Here is a 27,285-nt window from a genome sequence, read left to right as displayed (position 1 = left end):
TAATGGACGTTAGGCATAATGGACGTTAGACATAATGTACGTTAGGCATATTGGACGTTAGGCATAAAATGACCCAAAGAACAGCCAATGATATAAAGAAGGCAGAATTATGCCTAACGTCCATTATGCCTAACGTACATTATGCCTAACGTACATTATGCCTAACGTCCATTATGCCTAACGTACTTATGCCTAACGTCCTTATGCCTAACGTCTTTATGCCTAACGTCGCGGACCCGTCCTGTGTATGGGTCCGGAGACGGGGTCTTCCAGCCTGCATATCAAGGCAAGTATATATTAATCTGCGATCGTTCACTACCTGAAGAAGTCAACATTTCCAGCCCCTTTGCATCGTCTCAATTACTCAATACCTACCGACTACCACCAGGATGCAAGTCTGCTAGCCGTAAGGAAGCCCCAAAACCCCCATCACAGTCGTGCGCTCCCAGCCAGCGATCGACAGTCATCCCGGCCCTGTGTATGGGGGTGTGGTGGAGGGGTCTTCCAAAATCTGAATGCAGGCAAGTACATATCCGCATCGAGCATTTCGACCCCTCACTCCTCCTCCGTTTACAGACCAACTCGAGACTTGCGAGTTCATTATCAAAACACAAGAGGACTGCTAACCATATTGGACGACGTTTATCTCGCTGCTGAGATCTGAGACCTGGCTGGACGAGAGGATTAATTCCGTGCAAATGTTTGGTAACTCCTTCAGTGTGTACAGAGCCGATCGAAACAGTTCTAACAGTAGTCGCTCACGCGGCGGTGGTGTCCTGATAGCTGTTTCCAACGCCCTTGCTTCATGTCAAATCGCGTTGGTCGATTTACTTCAATTGAAGCGGTCTGGGTAAAAGTGAGTCTCCCAACAAGGAATTCATTGGAGCATTGTATATTCCTCCGGACGGAAGGAATGATAGTGGCATAATTCAACAACATCTTGATGCCATTGAATATGCTTTTTCTTTGACTGACCTGGTGGACGTACTTCTCTTGCATGGTGACTTCAATCAAGCTGGGCTTACTTGGCTGCCATCTGGCCATATGCATTTCCTGATCCGGATAATTCGACAACTACTCCTGCCAGCCGTCTACTCATCGATGGAACTGCTTTCCTTTGACTAAGCCAGATTAGTTTGATATCAAATTTCCAAAATCACTTACTCGATTTGGTACTTGTAAGCGAAAATTTTCTTCCTGACTGTGCGGTCGACGAGGCACCGGATGCCATCGTTCCGCTCGATAATTATCATCCTGCTCTGGTGATATCTATCGCGAATAGTGATCATGTCAGATTCGATGAAAGCTCGAATGTTGATTGTTTGAATTTTCGCAAGGTAGATTTCGAACTACTCCGGCGCAAATTATCTCGATTTGATTGGAATGCTTTGAATGACTCGGACATTGACACAGCGGTTGGCCGTTTCAACTGTTTCCTCAGTGACTGCGTATTTGCCGCCGTACTGAAGCCCCAACCTCTAAGAAAACCACCATGGACTAACGCTACGCTACGCAACCCCAAAGGGGAACATGCTAGGACTCTTCGTGCCCTGACTAACCGACGTTGTGCTATCACTAAACGAAATTTCTCAATCGTCAGTAATTGTTATCGCCGCTATAACAAGCATCTTTGCAAGCAGTATGTGTGTCGCATGCAGCATAATCTTCGCCGTCATCCCAAGGGATTCTGGTCGTTCGTCAATACAAAGAGGAAAGAAATCGGACTACCATCAAGAGTGTTTCTTGGCAATGATGTTGCCTTGAAGCCGAGGACAAATGCAATCTCTTCGCCAAACACTTTTTGACCGTCTTTTCCAATGCTTTGCCATCTCAAGCTGACATCGCAAGAGCAGCAAGAGATGTACCTCACAATGTCATTAGCATGAATGTTTTACCGTTGAAACTGCACGCAAAAAAAAGCGTTCTTGAATTCGTGAACTAACGAGTTCACGGTGTATTTTTTCGTGAACACCAATCACGGATTCGGGAGCACCAGTCACGTTTTCCAGAACGTTCCTGAAAACGTGTCTGTATTCCCGAATCCGTGATTGTTGTTCACGAAAAAATACATCGTGAACTCGTTAGTTCACGAATTCATGAACGCTTTTTTCTGCGTGTGATATGGTTGTCTCGGTGATAAATAGGATAAAATCGTCCTTTTCAGCAGGCTATACCATCAGTGTTCTATTTCAGTGTTATACCATCAGCAGTTCTGAAAAAGTGTTCCGATATCTTGGCTATCCCTCTGGGCATGCTTTTCAACTTATCACTCCGTCAGCAAAAGTTTCCTACTCAATGGAAGTGCTCTACCATGTTTCCGGTGTACAAGAAAGGAGACAAATACGACGTGAGAAACTACCGAGACATTACTTCTCTTGGCGTGGAATCAAAAGTGTTCGAGTCACTGATCTACGAAAAACTGTTTGCCTCATGCAAAAACTACATCAGTTCGTATCAACATGGCTTCTTTCCGGGTCGATCCGTAGAAACGAATCTAGTCAGTTTTACATCATATTGTATGGATAATATGCGCAAAAAGCTCCAAGTCGATGCCGTGTATACTGATCTACAAGCAGCATTTGATCAAGTTAACCACGACATATTGCTTGCAAAACTTGGGTCCATTATTGTTTCCGCTCTTGATGTAACGTAATGACGTGAATGACGTAACTTTTATCCTGCAGCCTGGAGGCCTGCTGTTGATGTTTGCAGTCGATCTCAAATTATACATCGTTATTCGAAATCTGGCGGACTGCCAAGAATTGCAGAAGCTCTTGGATTTCTCGCTTAACTACTTTTCAAAAGGACCTAAGTAACACTTTTTTCATGAATTAATTTGAATAGCGCAATCAACATAACAACATGAAAGCTATTGATTGCGCTATTCAAATTAATTTATGAAAAAAATGTTACTTAGGTCCTTTTGAAAAGTTAAGCCAGATTTATTCAAATGTTGGTGTGAGCGTAATATGATGGTCCTGGCTGTTTCAAAGTGCTACGTAATAAGCTTTCATCGCACTGCCGAAACCGTGGTTTTCGATTATAGTATCGCAGGTACAACTTTACAACGTGTGGACCATGTTAAAGATCTAGGCAGGATCTATGGCAGGCTAACTTTCAGACGTCATTTTTCAACGACGATCGACAAAGCGAATCGCCAGCTTGGTTCTATTTTTAAAATCTTTTAAAATGAATTCTGCGATCCTTTATGCTACAAAGCCTTATACTGCTCATTGGTACGCTCTGAACTCGAATTTGCTTCTGCTGTCTGGAATCCATATCAAGCTGTTTCGACTGCTCGGTTTGAAGCTGTGCAATGCAAGTTCGTACGATATGCCCTGCGCCATCTTCCATGGACGAACCCACTGAATTTACCACCGTATGCTGATCGCTGTAGTCTGCTGGGGCTAGATACTCTTGATAAGCGGAGAAACGTGGCGCAAGCCCTTTTCATCGCCAAACTCCTGTTATCCGACGAGTACGATGTGCCAGATTTGTTGGCAAAAATTCCATTTTATGCCCCCTCACGATCGCTTCGACCTCGAGTTTTGCTTTTCGAAGAAAGGCATAACACCAATTATGCTGCCAATAGCTGCTTTGTCGCTATGATCCGCCATTTCAACGAGGTGTCGGACCAATTCGACTTCAACATCAGTTCATCCGCGTTTCGTCAACGGTTAACTGACCTTCAGTTTTAAGTTTTCATGTAGATGACACAGTCAGATGAAATAAGCAAAATAAATAAATAAATAAATAAATAAATAAATAAATAAATAAATAAATAAATAAATAAATAAATAAATAAAAATATTTGTATTAAAAAAAATTCATTCTTTGTAGGAAAATTTTAACTTGCCCCACCCTACACACGATACGGTGGAAACCCCTGTTCAGCCGAGCCCGACATAATATAGGTAGTCGTAAAAAACATTAGAACAAGATCCCGCTGGTTGAAAGCCATTAGCTCGAACAGGCGCTTAGGCCGAACATATTATGGGGCTTTATGAGCCGAATGACTTGTTTGGCCGAACTGATCATTTAGTCGAATAGCTGGTTTGGCCGAAACAGTCACTGAATAAGTCTCAAAGTCTAGCCAGGTCGAGTTATCCGGCCGAATGAGCTATTAAATGATGATCTGAAAGAAATAACACGCTGTTGGCCGATCAAGATTCAGACCAGAAAAAAAACTTCGCGGCATGACAAATCGATTGAGTAGAGATTTCATGCTGGAATGAAGTCGTGCTTTTTAGTACATGCTCATTCTCATTTCGATAGTTGCCGTTTGGTCAAAAATATGAATTAAAAGGTGTAGAGAATCAAATTGCATCACTTTGAACTACTCCCCAAAAATTAGTCTATCAACCGATTGTCATGAAATTTTCAAGGACTGAAATACAATATGTGAGCTTTGACTATGTATAACTGTTTCACTGTAATTCTTAAATACATCCAAATGCTGAAGTTTTTTTCTTGAATGAACTCATAAGGTTTTGTACATGTCCTTAACTAAAATTTTTCATCCTGCAATCTATCCCAACAAAAAATTAACTAATTCTATTGTCTCAGTCGATTATTTAGCTGAATTAAACTCAACTTACCCAAAGCAACAATATTTTTTGACGCCTCTAACTATTACATAAATTGAAAACAATAAATCATAAAAGTGCTGCAGTATGAACCGGCCTGAATAATTTGATTGATGCTCTCCCAAAATCTGACAAATAGGTATCAGTTCAAAATTAGATTTCAGCGCTTTTCTGATTATATTTTATTTTCTTTTTTGATTTTGTTTTTTTACTATAGACGCGACAAAACAGATTTTTTTTGGGAAGTTTAGCTGTATTAGCCGGATAATCGAAAATGTTGACTTTGGAGTTATAAAACAATACGAAATGTTGACTCAAAAGGCCAAATCAACATTTTATGTTCCGTTATGATCAATTTTGGAGGCTTCCGAAGCTCGTATTTTTATTCCAGACCAGTATCTTTCGATCGGCCGTAATTTTGGGGTCAAAGGCATAAAATTGTAAGCATTTACATCTTTCAATCGCCAATTAATGTACATAATTGTCCCTTGACGTAGGAAAACGGGCAATATCAATTAGCCAAGCTCTCCAAGGTCTAGGCCATTTGTTTTTCGGATAAGGTGGGAGAGGGAAAGCAGCACAACTTTCGAGTCAATTATCCATCCTGCCAATAAGGTCACGTTCGTACACGAAGGGGGTCGGGAAATGACGTGTTTTCTGTTGTGTCCGCTCCCACCATGCTTGATCTGAGGATTCACGGACTCGATCATTTCGTCCGTGATCAGCTAATGAGTCGGAAGTGTCCACGTTTGCCAGTAATTATTCCAATTGTTCGAAAGTATGTGTTACTGTGACTTTAAATGTAATTAGTTAACTAATAATTGTTCGTTCCTTAGCAATTAGGCAGAAAGTGTGCGTAAAGATTTTGTGTGCGATAGTAGGCGAAGAAAATCTTGCGAAGGGAAAATTTGGTGCTCTGAAATGTGCTAAATGCGATTATGCTCATGTGTTGGAAATAAAAAAAAGTAACATCTCATTTCCTCTGCCAAACTGTAAAATCGTTAGTTAAAAAAGGTACAAACTTTTCTATGTTTCGAAAAACATAAAGATGAATTAAAAATGATAAAGTGATAGACAAGAATAAAAATGAAAAAAGGAGAGCAAGAAGATAAAACAAAGAAAGAAGGAGAGGAAGAAAGAATAAAAATAAGAAAGAAAAATAAAAAAAAACGTGGATGCAAATTAATGGAGAATAACGAATGTGAAGAAACAAGAAATTGAGAAGTTGTTACGTTGTTACAATAGATGATAATTTGTTTCGGCCAAATGACCAGAATATCCGTTCTGCCAAATGACCAGTTGGGGAAAATGACCCGTGTCAACAAATGAACATCACGGTCAATTCGTTCCACGAAATGATGGTTTCGGCCAAATGAACCAGACAAGTCGAATGATACTTCGATCGTACGGTACTGGGAAGAATCATTTGACCAAAAGTTATTTGGCCGAATAACACGTCAGGCCGAAAGTCATCTAGCCGAATTTCCCTTAACCGAATTGAACGTTTGGCCGAGAAAGTGACACACGGACGAACTGGTAGTTTGGACGCATAGGCCATTTAGCCGAAAAAGTCATTTAACCGAATTGTTCAATTGGTGGAATGGGTCATAGGACCGACGATACCGTTGTGCCGAAGAGGTCGTATTTTCGAAATGGTCGTTTGACCGAATAGGTCATTTGGCTGAAAATGCCGTTTAACAGAAAGGGTCAATTGACCAAAAATGTGAGTCTTACGGCCGAAGATGTTGTTTTGATCCTAAAGAATGATTAAAAGAGTGAGAAGTAAGACGTCTTACATATCACTTCTAACGTGTCACATTTCGCATTAAGAAGTACACTGAGATCAAATCAACAATATTTTTTATGTGCACAAACTATATAGAAGCAAGCCGGCTTCCCTCAACTCGGTTTTATGTGCAGCATTTGAAATATATTTATTAGTAATAGAATTTAAATGCCAAACATTTATGATTTACTTAAATCGCAAGTAAATTTTCAATGCAATGACCAATAATAAATCAAATATCAATACACGCACATGAAATACATTAGCGTTGAAATTATTATTTATTGTTTGAAAACCACCAACATGGCGAAGAAGCAAACCAGAATTTGCCTCCAAAATACGACGGACCCACTCAGCGTATAACCAAGTTGGAGCAGAAAAAGATCTCCAACATCGGAATTTTGGCCCACATTGATGGAGGTAAGTGGAGAGAACAAAAAAATTGACCTTATTCTATAAACAAACTGCAGACCTTTACAGGAAAACCACCATCGAGATGATGCTGTTCTATTACGGAAAATTACACGAAAAGTGCTACATGATGATGGGGTTTCTGATGCAGGAACGACACGAACTCTTGCGCGGCATTACGATTTGCAGTGTGGCATCGGATAACTCTGTTGGGTGAAATAGGCAGTGCGAAACATGGCTCCACCAGAAAAGATCATGGATGTCGCGGTTATGCCACCGCTACTAAAATACGGTGAACCCACTCAGCATTCGAGTGGAGAAATGAAGAAAAACAACATTCCCAATATCCAAAATCTTGGCTCACATTAATGGAGGTAAGTGAATATGACAAAGAAATGGAAATTTATATTAATAATCTTCACATCATTTACAGAAAAAAAACACCACCGAGAGGATGCTATTCTATTCCGGCAAAACACACGCAAAGTGTTACCCAGTGATGGATTTACTGGTGCAGTAGCGTGAAGGCGGTATCACAATTTGCAGCACGGCGAAGAGCTTTGATTGGCGAGACCATCGGATAAATCTTTTGGAATACTCCGGGGAAAATCACTTTCACGATGGTGGTCGTTTTGAACGGATTGGCGCAAATCGGTGTGGATTTGGGCCGATATATACCGACTGCCGCGGGTGGTTTTCGTTAATTAAGGAGATCCATTTTGCCAGCACCTTCGTTTCCGTCCCCAACATTCACCACGGAGCGGCACTCCAAACTTGCGTCTAAGGGTCTGTCTCATTTGGAGAATTAAATTTAAAAGTGACAGTTCGAAAATTAGCAAATAACCCGGTAATAAGAATGGCTAATGCTGCCCAGCAATTCCAATAAGACATCGATGCAAAATGATTCGATATCTGTCAAAAGTAATCTTGCTCTGCGAGCAGGGTTATTTGATAATTATTGAAATGTCACTTTTAAGTTTAATTTCAGTTTAATTCTCCAAATGAGACAGACCCTAAGTACACGATTGGATCGTAATATTTTATTTACTATGCAGAAGTTCTTGTAAATGTCCGAAGTATAAATAAATATTTCTTTGTATTTCTTTTTTTTTTCACAAATTATTTACAATAACCCATAATTAGATCGGATTGGCTTTGAAACCAACTCACATGATTATTATTATTACTGCACATAAAACATATTAATCTAATGCTATAATAAATATTCTAATTGCATTTGAATTCTGTTAGTGCGTGCACATAAAATATAAGAGAAGCAGAGTTTCTTATTCTATGTGCAAGACTAATATAGTACATGTGCAAAGCTTGATTGCAAAAATATATGTGCAGTGCACATAAATTCTAGATGGAGAATTATCTCAGTGTAGGACGTGAGAAGCTACATGTGAGAAATAAGGAGAGAAAATTGAGATAATGACCCGTTTAGCAAACGATATTTCCGGCCATTTGGTTCGTTCAACCAAATGTCACTTTCGACCAAATGGTCCTTTATGCCAAATTACCATTTCATTTTAAAGACTTTTTTGACTAAATAACACGTTCGGCCAAACGACATTTTCGGCCGTTTGCCCAGCTCGGCCAAATGGTCCTGTCTGTCATTCAACCATTTCGGCCAAACGGCATTATCGGTCAAATAACATATTCAGCCAAACCTCTGTTTTGGCCAAATAACATTTCAGCCGCATCTCCATTCCGACTGAATGATACTTTCTAATAGTTTGTTCTAGCAAATTTCGGTAAAATGATTTTTTAAAAGTTCTCGGCCAAAAATCTTCTAGCATTTTCCGAAAGAAATGACTGTTTTGGTCAAAAGAAATTCGACTGAATGACTTTCGACCCTAAGTGTTATTGGGCCAGAAATAATAATCTACTTTGGAAGAAAAATAAACGAGAAGAAATAGAGATAAAGGTAGACAAGATAAGCAATGAAAGAATTTATGAAAATAATAGATAATGATTAATTTCAGCCAAATGATTAATTGACACATTCTACTTGAAAGCGTTTGTCCAGAGTTTTTTTTGTAATTAGATTTTGTTATTCGACCAACTGATGTTCGGTAGATAAGTTAAAATTTTAAAATTTTCATTACCGTGTATTTTTGGGAACAATATCGTTTAAATGCGATCAACTTTTTTCCGGGTTATGGTACTCTGAAAATAATTCAACGATTCCTTCGTAAGTGATTTATTAAAGTTGTTGCTTTCGTCGGAAAGAATTCATCAAATTCCTTCGAAAAAAAAAACAAATTCCTTTAAAAGTAGTTGGCATTCGATTTAGCATATTTTAACTTGCATAGCAATCCACGACCATCATGCGGAGGGTTTGCCCCCTAAACTTTATTTAACTACAATTGTCTTTAAGTCGATGATGTGTCCAAATATTATTATCCACTAATCTTGTCCACGTTTCAGTCGCATGCTTCAAGTCTGAACAATGATATGCAATTCAAACAATATCATTGCTCTTTTCGTTGTTGAAATCAATAAACCAACTAAACATGGTCCAAAATGAGTATACGAGGCATAAAATCAAATTTGTGAGATCAATCTTCCCGTCAAGCCACATCACACATATAGGGGAGACTGGGTAGACTTGATTCCCTTTTCTGATTTGCGATGTATCACAACCAAAAATAAATAAGCATACGCGATTTCCACACAGACTCGATAAGAAATATAGTATATTTAACTTTACTGATGTATGACAGTCCTTAACTTATTGTTGTTATTGATACACAATCGATTTTTTGGAGTGCTGCCAAAAATCGACTTTGAGAATATTCGCGGTAAATTGATCCCTCTTCAAGAACTTGCTTTGATAAAATTAGAAAGGTGCCCTCAGATTTTTTAAATAATTTCCCTTCAAAATACGTGGAATTATCGAATCGCTGTGCGTATACATGAACGATTTTTGTTATTGAATTCGACAGCGCAGGCAATTTTAAAATTTGGGGAGATTTGATCCCCTTTCTATGAGATCTACGCAATAAATATTTTTTCCTGCCAACCCTTCAACAAATCCGTCAAATCTACAAAAAAAATAGAAGCCTAAAAACAGATTTATATTTTTTTTTATTTTTTCGCCAAATTTTTGTATGGGTGACTAACGGGGGATCAAGTGTTCCCATATTGAGGCAATAACTTCAAATCCAAATATCTTAAATCTTTGATGGAATGTTGACATTTTCATCAGTACAGATCAATAAGCATATTTATGGCTTGTTGCTGTGAAAAATCGAAAGACTTTGGTCATTGTTATGAAAAGTTGTTCAAATTTTGCGTGGCCAATAAAAAAACTTTTAGGAAGGTCAAAACATACAAACGCCCTGCAGAATAAATAAGGTTGTCAATCCAAAAAATAACTCACCACCTAAAGATCATTTGTCTAGAGGATCTATACTAAAAAATACGCTAAAACAAAACTACTTTAGTTTTCGATAAAACAGGGGGTGATCAAGTCTCCTCGGGGATCAAGTCTACCCACCTACTGTGACAAAAAATTGTTCTTACATTAAAGGCTTTTTAGAAAATTTGGACAGTAAACAATGATCTGTTAGTTAACCAATATTCAGCACATGCAGAGTATTTAAGAAACGTTACCAGATATTGTTAACAAATGTTAAAAAGTGATTAATAAAAGTTTCAACTAATTTTGAATGATTTTGAGCATCAAATTGTTTGTTCTGTATGGAAATGGCTGTTCCATTTAGAAAAATCCCACGTAACACGAAAATTTATTAAGAAATGTGGCAAAATCTTGTCCGAAGTAGCCGGTTTTTATAATCTGTCGTGCTGATTATCAAGAAAATATTTTCCGAGTCTCAGCGAACAAAACGTCACTTTTACTGAAATATCGGAAAAAATCATGTTTGCTTAAATTCGGCGTGCCTACCTTGAGAAAATAAACAAAAAATGCTGAGATCTCAGCGAAAAAAAAGTGTGTACTTTATGTGATACATAACTTTCGAAGATCAAAATCACTTGAAAATGCTCCCAACACTAGCTGTAAATCAAAGCTCACTGACCACAACCACATTCTTCTCCACAAAATTGGGAAAAATCCTAAGGATGATGTCCCTAAAATGGGAGAACACAAAGGTCGATCCGCAAACCATCCGGAACGATATCGACTGGAGTTTGCGTGTAACTAAAAAAACGTGTGACTAAGCCGCAAAAGTTCTCGCAGAATGTTGTATTCATGGCTGAAAGAAAAATCAACTATTTCAGGACCGACGGACTAGTTAGGGAATCGCGCAAAGCAGTTACAGGGTTGGATCCAACGAATTAGGTCAGAGATCCAATTTTTACTTTGTCCAAAACAATGATCTAAAACATTCTTCCAATCTTGTCAAAGAGTGTCTGCGATGCCGAATCAACACTCCCGCATCCTCCCCAATCTCTAGATACCAATCCCACTGAAAATTTGTGGGATCACAGCAAATAATTTTGAAAGTTCAACGACGTGTAAAATTGCACCCAACCATATCAAACAAATTAACATTCGATATTCAATTCAATTTGATTGAATTTTACAAGCAAGCACAGTTTAAATTTATTTCGATTTTAAAGAACAGTGAAATCGATTGAATGTTACGTTTATTTGCATGCTCCAAATATGTGCATGAAAATACATTTAAAATCACAACATATTTTTATCTGTGATTCTTATATAGAAAACTCGAGATCACACAATACAGAATCCGATGAAGAAGGTTCTCGTAGAAAAAATGACAGAAAATTTGCCCGGAAACGTCTGGAAAGGCGTCTTTAGAGCGTAATTGTAGGAAAAAAATGAGAATACGAATAGTTAATATGAAGTTTTGAACACTTTGTACAATGTTTTGAGCTTTATACGGACAATTTTTTGGCGTTGATTTTGTATCTTTTTTTTCTGTTGATGAGCTTTAAGAAAAAATAAACTGTTTCTATGTTGAATTCAATGCTGAAGAGACATAAGCATACATTGTACTTTTTCTTAAAACGAATGTGACGTTTGATATAATAAATATTTTATGAAGGACTTTATATGCGACAGTACAGACAATTTGTTGACACAGTGTATCTTCTGAAGATTATTTTTTGTTTTGTATCACTCAATTGCAATACCAATATAATACCAAAGAACACTTCTTCTGAAGAGGCATTGTCCACGTTGAACGGTCTTAAACAATACGCAATGATGCAAATCTTTACTACTAGTTTATCCAGAAATGTCATGAATCAATCAACAAAAATATTGTTTCATTTTCGGTCGTTGGAAATGAAAAAATAAGTTTTTTTTATCAATGCAACGTTTTATTCGCAATAAACAAGGCAGGCCATATTCTACAAACATTTAGGTAAATCCAATGGTAAATCTCGTTCGATGAATCCAAACAATAAGAAAGTCCACAACGCTCAGTAGTAGGCTGGTTGAGAAAGGATGGACTTGGCAGCCAGAGGAGAACCGTACAGAGCAGGCTGCGACAGGATGGCAGAGGTAGCTACTGGAGCGGCGTATGCGTTCAAAGCTGGTTGAGAAATGATGGTCCGGGCGGCCAGAGCTGGCTGAGATAGGATAGTTTTGGTGGCCAGAGGAGAGGCGTAAGAAGTCAGAGCTGGCTGCGATAGGATAGTCTTGGTGGCCAGAGGAGCAGCGTAAGCGGAAATAGCAGGTTGCGACAGGATATTCTTGGAAACCACGGAAGCATAAGGACTCAAAGCTGGCTGCGAGATAATAGTCTTGGCCACTGGGGCAGCCAAAATAGGTTGAGCGATGGTCTTGGCAGCAACGACCGGAGCGATAGCGTTCAATGGCTCACGTCGAACAGCAGCATTGAATCCCTGGATCGGGTCAGCAACATAATCAACGGTACGCTTCAGTCCATCAGCGTCGATCAGCGAGTACGATCCCTGAACAACATCTCCGTTGCGGGACTCCTGTTGAGACTTCTGATCACCGGTCAGGGAATCGGAAACTCCATACGAGAACGCGTACTGTGGGTTAGGGTCGTATTCATCGGCAACGATGTTCTTTTGTAGAACTGGGGCAGCAGAAATCACCTTGGCAACTGGAGAAGCGATGGCCAGAGGAGCCGACAATGCAGCTGGTGCAAGAACTCCGGCACGAGCAACGGCCATCATGGCGAAGAAGGCTACAAACTGTTGATTGAAATTACCTTGAATTAGAATCTCGCGATTATCTTTGTTTTTAAACTAAACATACCTTGAATGCCATTTCTGCAAAGATGTTAACTTGATGGAGTTAAGTAATCGACTGAGCTGTGAATAACGTAGAACAATTGACCCCTTTTATACCAAAATCTTGCCCAAAAATATCATACATTATCCCCTCTCCAAAAAGTCATTGTTCTTTCGCTTTTCTCCTTGATCCTACTTGGACAGAAAGTATTGCGAAATTTGGCTGATGCAAACATTAGCGCTCCAATGGAATAGGACTTGCTATTGAGTTTCGAATCTTCCGTCCATAGTAGTTGTGATGTAATAATACAAATCAAATTATGCATTTACTTAATTTACTAAAACTAGCTATAAGTAGTTACATAAACCTATTAGTGATTAAAATTCGCAACTGCCGGTTATTATGAAATTTGAATAGTTCCGATAGTATTTATAATCAATTATCTATTTATGGCAAACTTTTCATCCTAAACATAATTACATAGTTGTTTTTTTATGTATTGGGCAAAAATTAACCCCAGTGATCATAAACAAAATACCAATTGAATCCTAATATCTTCTAGTCCCCTGTTGAAGTTCGCATTTTATTGCGTAACATATCCCATAGAGTTGCATCATTTCTTTCCCGCGCTGCGAAGCCAATGCTGACGGGTTGCGACCGCCACCAGCGCCAGTCACTTGCGCTTGCAGTGCTTCGAGTTCAATTTCAACCGCTCGGTTCGTTTTTGCATCAGCCAATTTTTGCACCGGCAGCCTGCACAAGTAAATGGAAGCAGGGTGGAAAATGAAAGAATCGAGTTCTTTTGGGGGAGGGGATGAAATTTTCATCAATAATTTCTTATTGTCTTTGGGTCAAATTTGTTAAGTATAAATTGGATAGAATTTATCATTGTTAGTACAGTTCGTTTACTTCTACTATTCAGTCAACATCTACTTGTACGAATTAACCGAAATGGCATTCAAGGTAAGTTGACTAAAAAATCACTAGCCAAGGTATTATTCTAAAAAATAAATTTATATTATCAGTTCGTGACCTTCCTCGCCCTGGTGGCCGTTGCCCGTGCCGGAGTACTGGCACCAGCTGCGTTATCAGCTCCTCTTGGCATTGCTTCCCCAGTTGCCAACGTGATTTCTGCCGCACCCCTGCTGCAGAAAACCATCCTGGCTGATCCCAACCCACAGTACTCATTCTCCTACGCTGTATCCGATGCCCTGACCGGTGACCAGAAGTGGCAACAGGAATCCCGCAACGGAGATCTGGTGCAGGGATCTTACTCACTCGTCGACCCCGATGGCCTCCAGCGTACCGTTGACTACGTTGCTGATCCGATCCAGGGATTCAATGCCGCTGTTCGTCGTGAACCGATTGGTGTCAAGGCTATTGCTGCCCAACCCCTCCTCGCTGCCCCAGTTGCCAAGACCATCATTTCGCAGCCAGCCTTGTCCAAAACCATCATTTCGCAGCCAGCCTTGTCCAAAACCATCATTTCACAGCCCGCCATTTCCTCGTACGCATCTCCTCTGGTCAGCAGATCCATCATTTCGCAGCCAGCTTTGGCTTCGATCGCATCTCCACTGGCCGCCAGGACTATTCTATCGCAGCCAGCTATTTCCGCTTATGCCTCTCCTTTGGCCGCAAAGACCATCCTATCGCAGCCGGCCTATTACTAAGTGATAAGACTTATCATTTCCTGGACTGATAAAGTATGACCTGATTATGTTTGTTAAATATGACCTGCCAATAAATTACTGAATAGATGAAATGTTCATCCAAAAACCAGTCTATGAATTTGTTGTATCAAATTGGGTCCAAATGAGTTGGTCATTTGCAAGCGCATTGTTTGATGGTTAATTTGTATGTAAAATAATTGCCAAAGAAGATGTACCAAAAAATGTGCCAATATACGACAAGCTGGAATGCTTCAATATTCTCGACGCAGAGATGGTTTCCCAGATGCTGCCGTTGAAAACACGCAGATTTGCTGGCATTCATCGGTTTTATGGACAGGTAATTGACAGTAGGCTAATTATGTAGAATCTACATTGTAGAACCTCCGAAAGTACCAAGTGTTCTTTTTCGCCTCCTGAACAATTTTGTGTTTGATGATGCTTTGGTGCAGGCTTCAACATGCGTAATACGGAGTAAGGTGGTCAGTAAATTAGTATTGTCTTAGGAAGTGGGGACGGAGATCCAACGCCAATCATATTGGAAGCAGTTTACGGTGTGTAGAATAATGTAGTTTGGAAGAGAGGAACTGATCAAAGTTCAAATGAAGCTGGAATAGGAATAATGGATGGAGCACGACGTAAAAATGCCAGAAAACAACCTTGCATGAAAGGTGTTCGTACCGGATTCACCCAGTACAAAGCGAGAAGTAGCGCAGTGTGAGTAAGTGCGGAATGTTTAGTTAGTGTGGGTGCCCTAAGTACAAGCAGTGTTGGGTCGTTTTTGTAAGTGAAAACTGTGATACGGGTTCAGACCTGAGGGACGTTGGAATAATGTGCTGGGAATAGGATGGGTATGGTAAATTGTATAAAGTGAATAAGGGGGCATATGCTTTGGCCATTACTACCATTTGGGAAAGAGACAGATGAACGGAGTCAGCATCAAGTTTTGTGAAGTGTTTTGTTGCGGAGATGTAAGTAGCTACAAAGTCGGAAGATGCGTAGACTAATTGTTCCCGGTCGATTTACTCGAACACTACACCGTGGTGAAAGTAAGTATGGATTTTGTTATATTTCCAAGTATTCTTCCATTGGTTTTACTAGAGCTTTTCTTCTTATTAGCTCCCTTAGTAGCACAGTTCAGATCGATTTGGTTGCAGCAACTCCAATGTGACTGAATTTGGTTGCATATGAGTCACAGTGACTGATATGTGACTCGGGTCTACATTCCAACTTTAACTTGGCCTGCTTTTCGACTTAGTGTTCTAAGTAACGATACAAACGATAACGATACTTTAGAGATTATGAGATAGTGTTGCAGGTGAGAAATTCACTCGATGTTTGTTCTAAATCTGGCGAATGTTGGCCCAATTTTGAAATACAGCACTTTTTCAATCACTTGTTTTATATTTAAAAAATACTTCGTTTCGGCCTGTATATTTCACCTTTTTCAAGGGTGATAGACATTACCGTTACGTATGGATATAGATACTTGGAAGTAGTGCGTAACGGTGTACATCCGGCATATCGTCAGGCTCAGTACAACACTAAAGCTGCCAATATGGCGTCCCTAACCCCGAATTCCAAGGTGTCAGGCGACCCACACACCCCCAAGTGGTGCACATGTGGTGGGGAATTGGGGGTATTATTCGTAATACCCCCACAGAGTGAGGGACCGAATGTATGGGTGAACACACAAGTAAGACTCGCATGGTACGCATGGTCGGTAGTGTTGGAATGACTGAAGTCTGGTGAGGCCTGGCAGGAGTGTCGGGGGGTTGATGCTTTGTGGCACCTCATAAATTGGAGACATGTAAGGTAAGTGGTGCCACTCCGTTGCAGGATGGGGAGACCACTACACTGACTGAGGACTATCTGGGTTTTGAAATATCAATAGGGGGTACTGCCTGCAAAGTACCTGACGGATACCCTGTTGGCAGTATCAAAGCCCGGGTAGGTGAGTGTTAGGCACGCGTGACGTGCCGGGTGTTCCACGCCCAAACGATGCACAGGAGGTGCAAAGAGTGGATATAAATGGGAGATGGGGGTATTACAACCCCCACTGAGTGAGTGACTGAATTTCAAGAGAGTGGTGCACAAGTGGTGCAAGCGATAGGGACTGAATGTATGAGCGAGCACACAAGTTAGACTCGCATGGTACGTGTGGTCAGAGTGACTGCTTAGGCAGTAGTGTGATCCGGCTGCCAGGGACGGATTGAGTGCAGTCTCGCTAGGCCTGGCAGGAGTGTCGGGGGGCAGATACCTCTGCGACACCTCAGAATTAGGGGACACGAAAGTCCCGCTATTCCTGGCAGGAGTGTCGGGGGTTGATGCTTCTGCGGCACCTCAGAAATAGGAGACATGAAAGAGTCTGCCTCGTAGCTGAGGTAGGAGCGGCATAGGAGCCACCAACCTTGGTAGACAAGTGGTGCCACCCTATTGCAGGACGGGGTGAACATCACACTGAATGAGGACTGTCTGTGTTGTGAAATGGCAGCATGGGGTACCCCCTGCAGGCTACCCGGATCTTCCCTTGCTGTAATTCGAGCAACATAGGCAGGTGAGTGTTGGGGCACATGTGGTGCCAGTGTGTCTTGTGCAAATGTGTTGCATGGGGAGTGTGGGAGAGTTGAGACGCATACGTACACTTGTGTACGTCATGTAGGGGGCGCAATGCCCAATAGTCATCCTCCGAAGTATTGCTTAATTGCGGGCCGGGGGAATGACTGGAGAGGAGTGGTGATCCCATCCCCACACTACATGGGTTCGCCTCGGTGTCTGGTTGCAGATTTCCATTACCTTCGTTAAAAAAAGGTGATGGACAGTTTAACTACGGGGTAGAAATTGGCGATTTTTTTGTGGTCCTAGTTGCGAATGTTATGAATGACCTTCGGTACCCAGTACGTAATACATTGCAGATAAGTACTGTTGCCATAGAAAGATTTTTCCAATTGTTATTGTTTGCTTCAAAAGAACGATGTCCAACAAAATATTCAAACGAATTGAATTTATTTCTTTATTTGAAATCGTTTAAAACTATACACATTTATTTCCCCCATATTACGGAGAGCAGACGACCTAACTGTGTAATGGATCCAATGCATTTTATAAATCGACTACGATCGGTTTCTAGGCACGGCGAATCTCGGGTTGGTCATGAGCAGTAATGACCCTAAGGAATAGACTGACGTGGCATTATTGATTCTATCTGGATTGAGACGGGGAGCGTTGTACACGTGGGACTGTTGAGAGCAATGTCACCTTTATGGGGTTCTTGCGGAACTCCGATAACACGGTGAACAATTCTAATATTGCCTCCGAACGGAAATAAGACGAACAGTGTGACTCGCTTCCACCGGGTGGGCGGCTCTGCGACGAATTGTGATGTGGAATGTTTAGACCTCGGGTTCGGCACAGCTATGGCCTGGTCGGATTTGGTTTGGCAGCAGCGTTTGCGCGTGCTTTTTAAGGAATCCTTGAGATGTTGAGTACACCGAAACCACAATTACGCTGTTACAAACGGCCAAGCTGTCCGATTTCAATGGTCCCGAACCAAACCGTTCTGCACCTTCCGTGGAAAAAAAGAGTATCGACAAATTCACTTGCATGTGAAAATGCATGTTTGTAAGATCATTGACGGATTTTTGGTTTTCGATCGTGGTTTCACAACCTGTTGGCTTCGTGTCCCGGATTGCAACTACCTTCTTGGTCCAAAGGCGTACTTATTTTTTCCATTTCTTTTTGATTTTTGCCCCGGATCTAGAATTGAATGACTTGACGAAGATTTCACCCACGATAGAGCCGGGAGTCAACAACGTTTTTTGTATGCGAAAAATTACAAACACATTTAAAGTCCTTTAAAGTCCAAAAATTGTCCATTGTTATCGTGGACCGTAACAGACTATTTTCTTGTGTAGTGGTATTGACCGAAGAACATACATATATTGTAATAATAACGAACCTTGTAAGCAGATTATGAAGCATGCGTCAACGTCCAGTCCCCTGTGACCGTCAGGTCTATTTAGTGGTCCACAAATTACAATTTGCTTATGGCTTTTGCTTGGCACAACTTTGCTGAGAACTATGGGTCACTATTGAACGCATTACAATTCTGTGCAGTTGTCCTTTAAAGCTCTTCGTCGCGAGCAGGTCCACGTTCCTCAACGTGCTTTCAAAGAACTACACATGATTCTGTTTTTACACGATTTTTTTCGCTCGTATTTTTGAACGTTTGACTTTAATTCGCAACCAAAATGTTTGCAACATGTCTAAAAATAAAAAATCCTAAATAATAAAAAAAAATCACATGGTAATTAATATGCGTTAAACGTTTAGGATGGGTGCAAAATTGAGAAAGTGTAAATCGTGTAAAAACAGAACCCTGTGTAATTGTTGCACACATATATGGTCTTTGAAGGAGTCGAACCCGCGATATAACAAGTACTCGCCGAGCAAAATGCATTATTCCGTCATGGTCACAACTCCCAACTGCCATTTTTTATTCGTATTCGTATTCGTATTGACATTGATCTGAATAGTAAGGTTCGGGAAGTGGCGAAACGCGACCAAACCAAATTAGCTGCCCGATTGTAACACTTTGAATCAATTTTCAAAGTATTTCGTGAAAATCGAGGAAATCGAAACCGGCAAAAGCAGTGCTTTATGAAAGTTGCTGATGTTAGACTGTAACCATTGTCCACTCATCCCTTTTGCTATCGTAATCCCTCAAGAATGTCTTCATCTTGTCGTCACTCCCCATGCCCGCCGTTAAACCCCATCCGTATGTCTTCCTCTCCCCAAGGAAAAGTGTCTTTGTCCCGTTACAGATGTGAAACATCACCAAGAATGCCAACCATGTGAACATCAGCATTGTAATTAATTGAACACCCTAAATTCCTTTCCCTTCCTACTGTATTATTGTATTCCCTAACCTCGACTAAACCGCGAGTCTTTCGGTTCCCCAAAACTAACCCTATATATAAGAATCATAAAATGTATAGAAAAATATGATTTCGGCTCCGTAACGCTTCATGGCAAATGAGCCTACCAAATAAACGAAAGATTAAAAAAAAGGAGCAGTGCTTTACTGCACTATGAAAAGCTCTCGTTAGGACTTTGATTCACACTGTGAAAAAGTTAAAATGAACCCCGGGACTGGCAATCCCATATCGACAATTACTTCGCTTATGAATTATGTAAATTATGCTTATGAATTTATGTGAAAAGAAAACTTCAAGTCTTAAAACAACTAACGATTAGCTTACAAATTTTCGTTTGTTTTTGATTGTGGATAGTCGGGTTTCCGTTAGCAAGCGACCAAAAAAACAAAGGGCCCAAAGAAAGGAAAAATGAGCAACATCATGTTTACAATACGAACAAATACGAGGAGAAAGCCGAAAAGGCCAAATATACAGGCCGAAACGTCGTCAGGCGAAACAAAACTAATCGCTTTGACTCAATCAGACTGAGAAAGCCATACAATATAGCATTATTAGGCTAGATGTACCAGTCGTGGCTATAGCACTATTTTGGATTAATCAATTTTGAGGATTATAACAAATTATAACAAGTGAAACCTTTCGCTTGATACATAAAGTCGACCCGCATGCCTTTTACTTATTTAAAAAAACAGTTGTTCTTGTAAACGGCCACGAATGGTACACCCACCGTATTATTACTATTTCTGCCTTCTGTGCAACAATATACAATTGATCACTTGCATAACCAGGAACATTGAACAATATTTGTCCCTGGAGTAAGAAAAGAAAAATCGAACTTTATTGGGTAAATTTTATCAATTTCTCAGTCTCCCTCAACTACTTAAAAAAATTCTACCCGATTCTTCTTCGATTTTTTATTCGTGAGGTTAACTCAATGTTACGATGAATCCACAGGCATGGATGAGCCAAAAACAAACCGCGTGAAAGCGTCCCCAGCAAATTATTTCCGACGTGGTAATAGTTTCACCAACATAGCTTTTATTTTCAAAGCATAAATTGTCTTACAAACACATGTCAAAGATAAGAAAATTATTTTGAGCTTTTAGTGGAATGTCTGAAACTCGACTTAGTCGAGTGTCTCGTATTACTGGAGACAGCCTACCAAATAAGGTCGAAATACGTATCTGTCAAAGAGTTCGGCCGTTCCGGTCATTTGGCCTAAAAGGCCATTTGGCCGAAAAGGACATTCGGCCGAAAAGATCATTTGGCCAAATAGGACATTTGGCCGAAGTGGTCATTTGGCCGAATAGAACATTTGGACGAAGTGGTCATTTGGCCGAATAGGACATTTGGTCGAATAGGAAATATACGCCTGTGATGAAAATCTGGAAATCTATCGCGGAGGAGCAACAACCGTACTCTCCGTAGTTCCATGAAGATGTACAAGAGTCTAGAATTGTTCTAGATGTATAAAAATCTACACGCAAAAAAAGGCGTTCATGAATTTGTGAACTAACGAGTTCACGGTGTATATTTTCGGGAACAACAGTCACGGATTCCGGAGTACAGTCACGTTTTCTGGAACGTTCTGTTCCCGAATTCATGAATTAAATCACGGTGTATTTTTGCTGGTTCACGAATTCGGAAACGCTATTTTCCGTGAGACGTTGATAAGGAAGGGGGAGATCCCCCAGTGCCGGACACATAAGCCATTCAACGGAAAACACTCTAATTATGAGAATTATATTTTCTTATATATCATATACACAAAATATGATCATTGATGATTAATACTAACTATATTTGATCATTTGAATACGTTGTCTGACGATGTATTGTGATAATGAATTTTGGTGAAAATTTTCACGGTTCAGAAAAGTGTCCCCGGGTACCGGACACTATTTCATCATGTTCAAATATGACCAAGACCCAATTACATGAGTAAAGACATCATTTAGAAGAATAATATTTTTCACTTGCTCCGAGTTGTAGATATTCAAACGTATTAGTAGAGCTAATTTGATTCTCCAGCTAAATTTCTTACATAGTACTCAACAATCCACCATTTTTAATGAAATCTCAATTTTTTTTGCTTATTTCTGTGGCTTTTTGATACCTTGAAATTTTTTGACATTTTTGTTCAATTACAAATTATGTAAAAAATTTACAACATGAGGATCTGATATTTCATGCAAGTAAAAGACTTTTCAATAGTTTTCTTTTGCACTACATAAGATGTTAGAGGGATCTCTGAAAGTGCCATTTTGAGAAGTAATGGGAGGTGTTTGGCGCTGGGGGATCTCTTCCTAATTGTTTTTTGAGCATCTTGAGGGAAATTTACACAATAATAAGATTTTACAATTCTTCCACATAGTGGAATGTTAAACTTGTTTGCATCAACAGTTCATACTTCGTTTTCAACTTGAAAACTTCTTCAGAGACTTGAGCTTGAGCTTGAGCTTGATTGACTGCTCGTAGTTGCTACTCCATTATGACCAGACAGCTGTTCTTGAACAGGGAACCAACAGATGTTTGCCAGGGACTAGCCCACATCTTCAATGTACAAGTACTGGTGATCTCATTTGATAGGTCATACTGGGGCCTGCCACGTCAGAATGCAAGTCAATGTAGGGAAGGGGGAGGAAATGATGATGCAATTACTCGCCCACTGCAAGCCGAATATACCTCTGCACTTGCCACGAGTTCATGCGGAATTTGTTGGAATTTTTTGGTTAGGTTCGAGAAGCAGAGGTCCGTCTTGGTTAACGAACTGCCAATGTGATAGATAGGAGAAAGAAACTGATGGAATTTCTAATTGCATGTAGGAAACAAGCTCTATAGTTCATTTCCAAATTCTAGCAGATTACTGTTAGAATATTCAAGTTGAAGGTATAGGAATTGCTAGAACATGTGGAATAAAGAGAAAGATACAAAGTAGGAGAATGGAACGGACCTGGGATTGAACCCACGACCTCCTGCGTATGAGGCAGAAGCAGTAGCCATATGACTACCAAACCCGCTAAAAAACTTCTTCAGCGACTGAAGAAAAACATTGTGTGCTAGCTTTGAATATGATGTGTATGATGTGTCAAAATCTAGCATTTTTACATATGCCTAGTTTTTATACTGATTTTGGATAGATGCGCTTGTTTTGCGTTATATAGTTTGCATTAGCCATCGGCCAAGTAAGTACAGAGTGCCGTGCGCCGTTTCAGGTGTCCAAAACGTAATCTTCCACAGTTTGCGTATGCCACCGCGCATCCATGGTGAGAAGTGTTGATGCTTGGTTCATAGACACTTCGAACGATCTGGTATCGATGTGCTTTGTGCGGTAGAGAAGTGAATTAATTGATACGCGTTTGATCGTGTTTCTGCTCGGTGTACAGGTAGTTAGTTTGTTCTGCTTTGTGTGGTCGTATCATAATTAGTTAAAATCATTGTGTAAAAAAAAACAGATTAATCCACCTAGCAGTGATGGAGCCTTTCTCGTGTGTGTGCCTCCTATAAAAAAATCGTTTTTGTAGCGAACATATAGCCTTTACGTATACTTTGTATACGAGAAAGGCAAAAACTGCACGGTCGCATCGCTTATCAGAGTGAATCCAGATCCAACGATGCCTACCGACTAACTGATAATCCTTCCTGTGGTTTTTGTGGAGACGTAAACTCGGTCTTCAAATACCAAAAACCATCTTCTAATATTCCTCCCCACTTCTCAACTGACTACAAGGACGTGGCCGGCGTCGTTACTGATCGCGTAAACATTTGAGACACAGAAGCTTGCGCACTGATAATGCTTGAACAATCTCAGTCAATCCTTTAGTTGCTTCTTTATGCAATTTCACTGATTCTGGTCAATCACGAAGTACCCAACAAACAATTTAAGCTGAACAGCTAGTGTGTTAGCTGAGGAAGTCTATTTTTAATGATATAAGCCTTGAATTAGCTTCCAATGTTTGTTGGGTAGCAACCATAGATATTCCAAGTAACATTTCAAGTTTTATTCCGCTCTAGGAATGGTTTTCAAGATCAAATTATAAGACCTAACAATAAAACTAACTATTAAACGGCAACCTTCTGATGACCACTATAAGAGTAAGATATGGCCAAGTGGCCCTCTCTATATAACCACTATAAATCTGTTATAAAAGTATTTAGAAACCCCTTTTAAGCCACCCGTAAAAAAGGGAATTTGGCTGCGGCAGCTGTCAAAAATGTTGCTTTGAAAAAAGGGAAACAAAACTCTGCAGAAAAATAATAACAAAATGAATTGTTGATGAAAAGCATGATAAGCACGACCGCCAAATTTTTTTTCAAGTACGAGACACTGAAGACAACCTTACTGTTGAGGTCGAAATACGTATCTGATAAGATACAATTAAGTGGTGGAATTCAATGGGATTGTACAAACTCGTCTTATGACAAGTGAAGACATTCCACTAAAAAGCTCAAAATAGTTTTCTTAACAAAGAGATAAATGACTAGAATGGTGAAATTGGAGACAAGTTAGCAATGGCACATGAGCTCAGAATAATTGAGTTTTTCGCAGGTTTCGTTTGTATAGATTCCAAAAACGGAGGTTGGGGTTGTACATTTGAACTCATGAATATTTGACATTTGTAGTTAAATGGGTCTTAAACAAATTTTATTTGTTTTTCATATAAATTTCCATCTAAACACAAATTGCCTTTGCACCACCCCTAAATCACTTCCAAATTGCCTGAAATTTTGCCAGGACATTTTTGAAATATTAACTACTCTAATGGTCACCCTTTCCACCATAGTGCCAAGTCCCCTTTTTCCTTCTGCTTAGTTGGATCTTTTCTTGCTTTCTACGGATGTCATATATTCTGCATAGGTTTTGCAGATTCAACATGAAATGCGGGCGTTTCCGGGACGCATGATAATACGGGACAAATAGGCTAAGTCCGGGACGTCTGGTCACTTTATCCAAACAGCATCTAAAGGTACTGCATTCAGTCTTGTAAAATGTCATCTGCGTGTCATTTGACTAATTTGCTCATAACTTTCTTCAGAAGCCAATTTTACTTCATAATTTTAGATGTACGTATAACGCTTTAGTGGTGCTATATTTTTGTCCAAGGGTACATTGCTCTAAATATAACATCTGAGGCTAGAGAGTGAAATTTCTCCAAAATATCACGTGTCATTTGACATAATGTCATTTGAATGACATTTTGCCTCCCACGCCCTAGATTACAGATTCACAGCAATGTCTTGTTAGACAAAGTTGTAGCCACATTTAAGCGCTTTAAGTTCGCCATACTTGATAGTTGATAGCTAACTACTGAAAAAAGTTCTGAGAAAATTATACAAACGAATGCAAATGACATTTTACAACACTGACTGCATTAGCATTAGCATTAACATTGTTACGGTGTAATTCGTAGATTGGACACTAGTGATACTCATGTTTTACTTTTGAGATCCTCATCTAGAATGCTATCAGAAATCAAGAAGAGGAGTGGTCCTTGATTCCAGTCTCAAACAAAATAACAAGCATGAGGATTACTACTCCTGGCCACGCCCATCTTCACCGTAACTAGGGAGAGGAAGGAAGTGTTGATGTAGTACTTTACGAGAGGCCACCGACTTAGCGACACCCTCATAAGTACCACGGAGTTGAATGATGAGAAAGGTATTCGTTGGGTCAGGATTTGCCTGTAGCTAGCAATGTAACCGTGGTAGATCTTACCCCGTAACACACCAAGTAAAGGTGTCTACCCAGCATTACGGGTACAGCATCTAAAGGTACTGCGACTACATAAACGGGGTAGTGAGCTAAATTGATTAGATTCCACATTAATCGTATATCCCATTCATTAGTTGATTGAACGATGTATAATACTATGGCAGCTAAATAAAATTTCCATTTAAAATTAGAAATTTTCCATAAACAATTAGGAAATTGCCAATAAAAAAATCAGGGTATGAGCAATAAATAATTATAAAATTTCCACAAATAAAACAAAATTTCCATAAACTATTAAGAATTTTCCACAAAACAAAAATAAATAAGCACTTTTAAAAGCAAAAATAGCAATTATAAAAGAAGAATTTTCCATAAAGAAATGAAAATGTTCCACGAAAAAATATTCATAAATAAATCAATATTAGCAATAAACAATTACAAAATTTTCCACAAAATAAATATATTTTTTCCATAAAAAAAAAAAATTTTCCACAAAATAATCAATAAAGAGCAATAAAAAAAAATAAGAAAATTTCCATAAAAAAATACAAGAAAGCAATGAAGCTGATAAAATTTTACATGAACTTTAAACGCTTTTAAAGAAGGAATCATCTATGAAAAAAGCACAGTTTGATTACTTTTTTATATTTCTTTATGGAAATTTTCTTTTTTTATTGCTCTTTATTGATCATTTTGTGGAAATTTTTTTTGAAAAATATATATTTATTTTGTGGAAAATTTTGTTAATTTTTATTTTTAATATTGATTTATTTATGGAAATTTTGTATTTTTTTTCTGTGGAAAATTTTAATTTTTTCATGGAAAATTCATTTTTATAATTGGAATTTTTGCCTAAAAGTGCTTATTTATTTTTGTTTTGTGGAAAATTTTTAATTGTTTATGGAAATTTTGTTTTATTTGTGGAAATTTTATATTTATTTATTGCTCATACCCTGATTTCTTTATTGGCAATTTTCTATTTTCTTATGGGAATTTTCTAATTGTTTAGGGGGAGTATTTATTTTAGTCATAATACTATCTCAATAATACACTTTCAGTTCGAATCGCTTAGGGCAATCTTAATTCAAAGCATCGCTTAACATATTGGGCCTGCACTAATTAGTAAGTGTGCAATGTCTGTTACGAAAATATTATGCTAATTGAAATATAACTTCTAATTTAAGCTAAACAGAGCTGAACAGAAACCTACATTGCTGGAGTTTGACTGCTAAAAGCAAGTGCAACAAATTAATTTCGTCATGTTTTCTGTGGTGACATAGTTTGTAAAATTCGCCGCCGCATTCTACTCCGTCATATAACATGTATTTTCCACGCCCCTATGCATATAGAAGAAGACAAGTTCAAGACTTTAATTAAAGTTCATCATATATTAAAAGAAAATAGAACGCCTGTAGAATGCAGCAGATACACTTTGCGGAAATTATTTCTTCAAAATTTCGGAAATCGCAGGGTACCCGATATATGAACAAAACATTCAAACGCTTTTCAAATATGTATTGAAGAAATTTTCGTTATAAATGTGACATTTCTGGACATCAAATGCTATCTCAAGAATTGGATTTTCACATTATCTTGTGAAAGTTTGCGCAAATTTTATGCAAGTTTTGTAATTGCTCAAATATTAACTTGATATAACCTCTCAATTCAAATTTGTGAATTGTAACATGCTATAAACTGAATTTTAATTTCCGACAGATGCACAAATTTGCACCACAATTCATAGAATTAGGAATCTGTCTTGTCACAAGAGTTTAAATTCAAATAAATAACGTTATTGAACTATCAAGAGCAATCAATATGCAAGTTCTGACCCAGTGGGGATTCTATTTTTAACACTGAATGAGATGTCAATCAAAATATTCAGTTAATTTACACCATACATCCATATGTACATTCTCAGTCCTACATCCATATGAAAAATAGCGTTAAGTATGCATACAATTAATGGCTCATGATCAACAG

General features: G+C 39.1%; 3 protein-coding genes across 6 annotated transcripts in view; 1 reads left to right on the top strand and 2 right to left on the bottom strand.

The window, feature by feature from the left end:
* Positions 1 to 27,285, bottom strand: part of LOC134222808 (papilin) — a 386,402-nt gene that overhangs the window by 191,717 nt on the left and 167,400 nt on the right. The window lies entirely within an intron of this gene.
* Positions 12,092 to 13,070, bottom strand: LOC134208186 (cuticle protein-like). The gene is made up of 2 exons (XM_062684242.1): positions 13,010 to 13,070; positions 12,092 to 12,945 (listed from the first exon to the last, which is right to left on the bottom strand). The coding sequence occupies exons 1-2, from the start codon at positions 13,019 to 13,021 to the stop codon at positions 12,202 to 12,204; spliced, it is 756 nt and encodes a 251-aa protein (XP_062540226.1). The 5' UTR covers positions 13,022 to 13,070; the 3' UTR covers positions 12,092 to 12,201.
* On the top strand, positions 13,838 to 14,758 carry LOC134222845 (cuticle protein-like). The gene is made up of 2 exons (XM_062701997.1): positions 13,838 to 13,948; positions 14,011 to 14,758. Exons 1-2 carry the CDS (start codon positions 13,937 to 13,939, stop codon positions 14,653 to 14,655), a joined length of 657 nt encoding a protein of 218 aa, XP_062557981.1. The 5' UTR covers positions 13,838 to 13,936; the 3' UTR covers positions 14,656 to 14,758.

Source organism: Armigeres subalbatus, chromosome 1 (genome assembly GCF_024139115.2).
Source record: "Armigeres subalbatus isolate Guangzhou_Male chromosome 1, GZ_Asu_2, whole genome shotgun sequence".
NCBI lineage: Eukaryota > Metazoa > Arthropoda > Insecta > Diptera > Culicidae > Armigeres > Armigeres subalbatus.
This window is presented reverse-complemented; position numbering and strand designations above follow the sequence as displayed.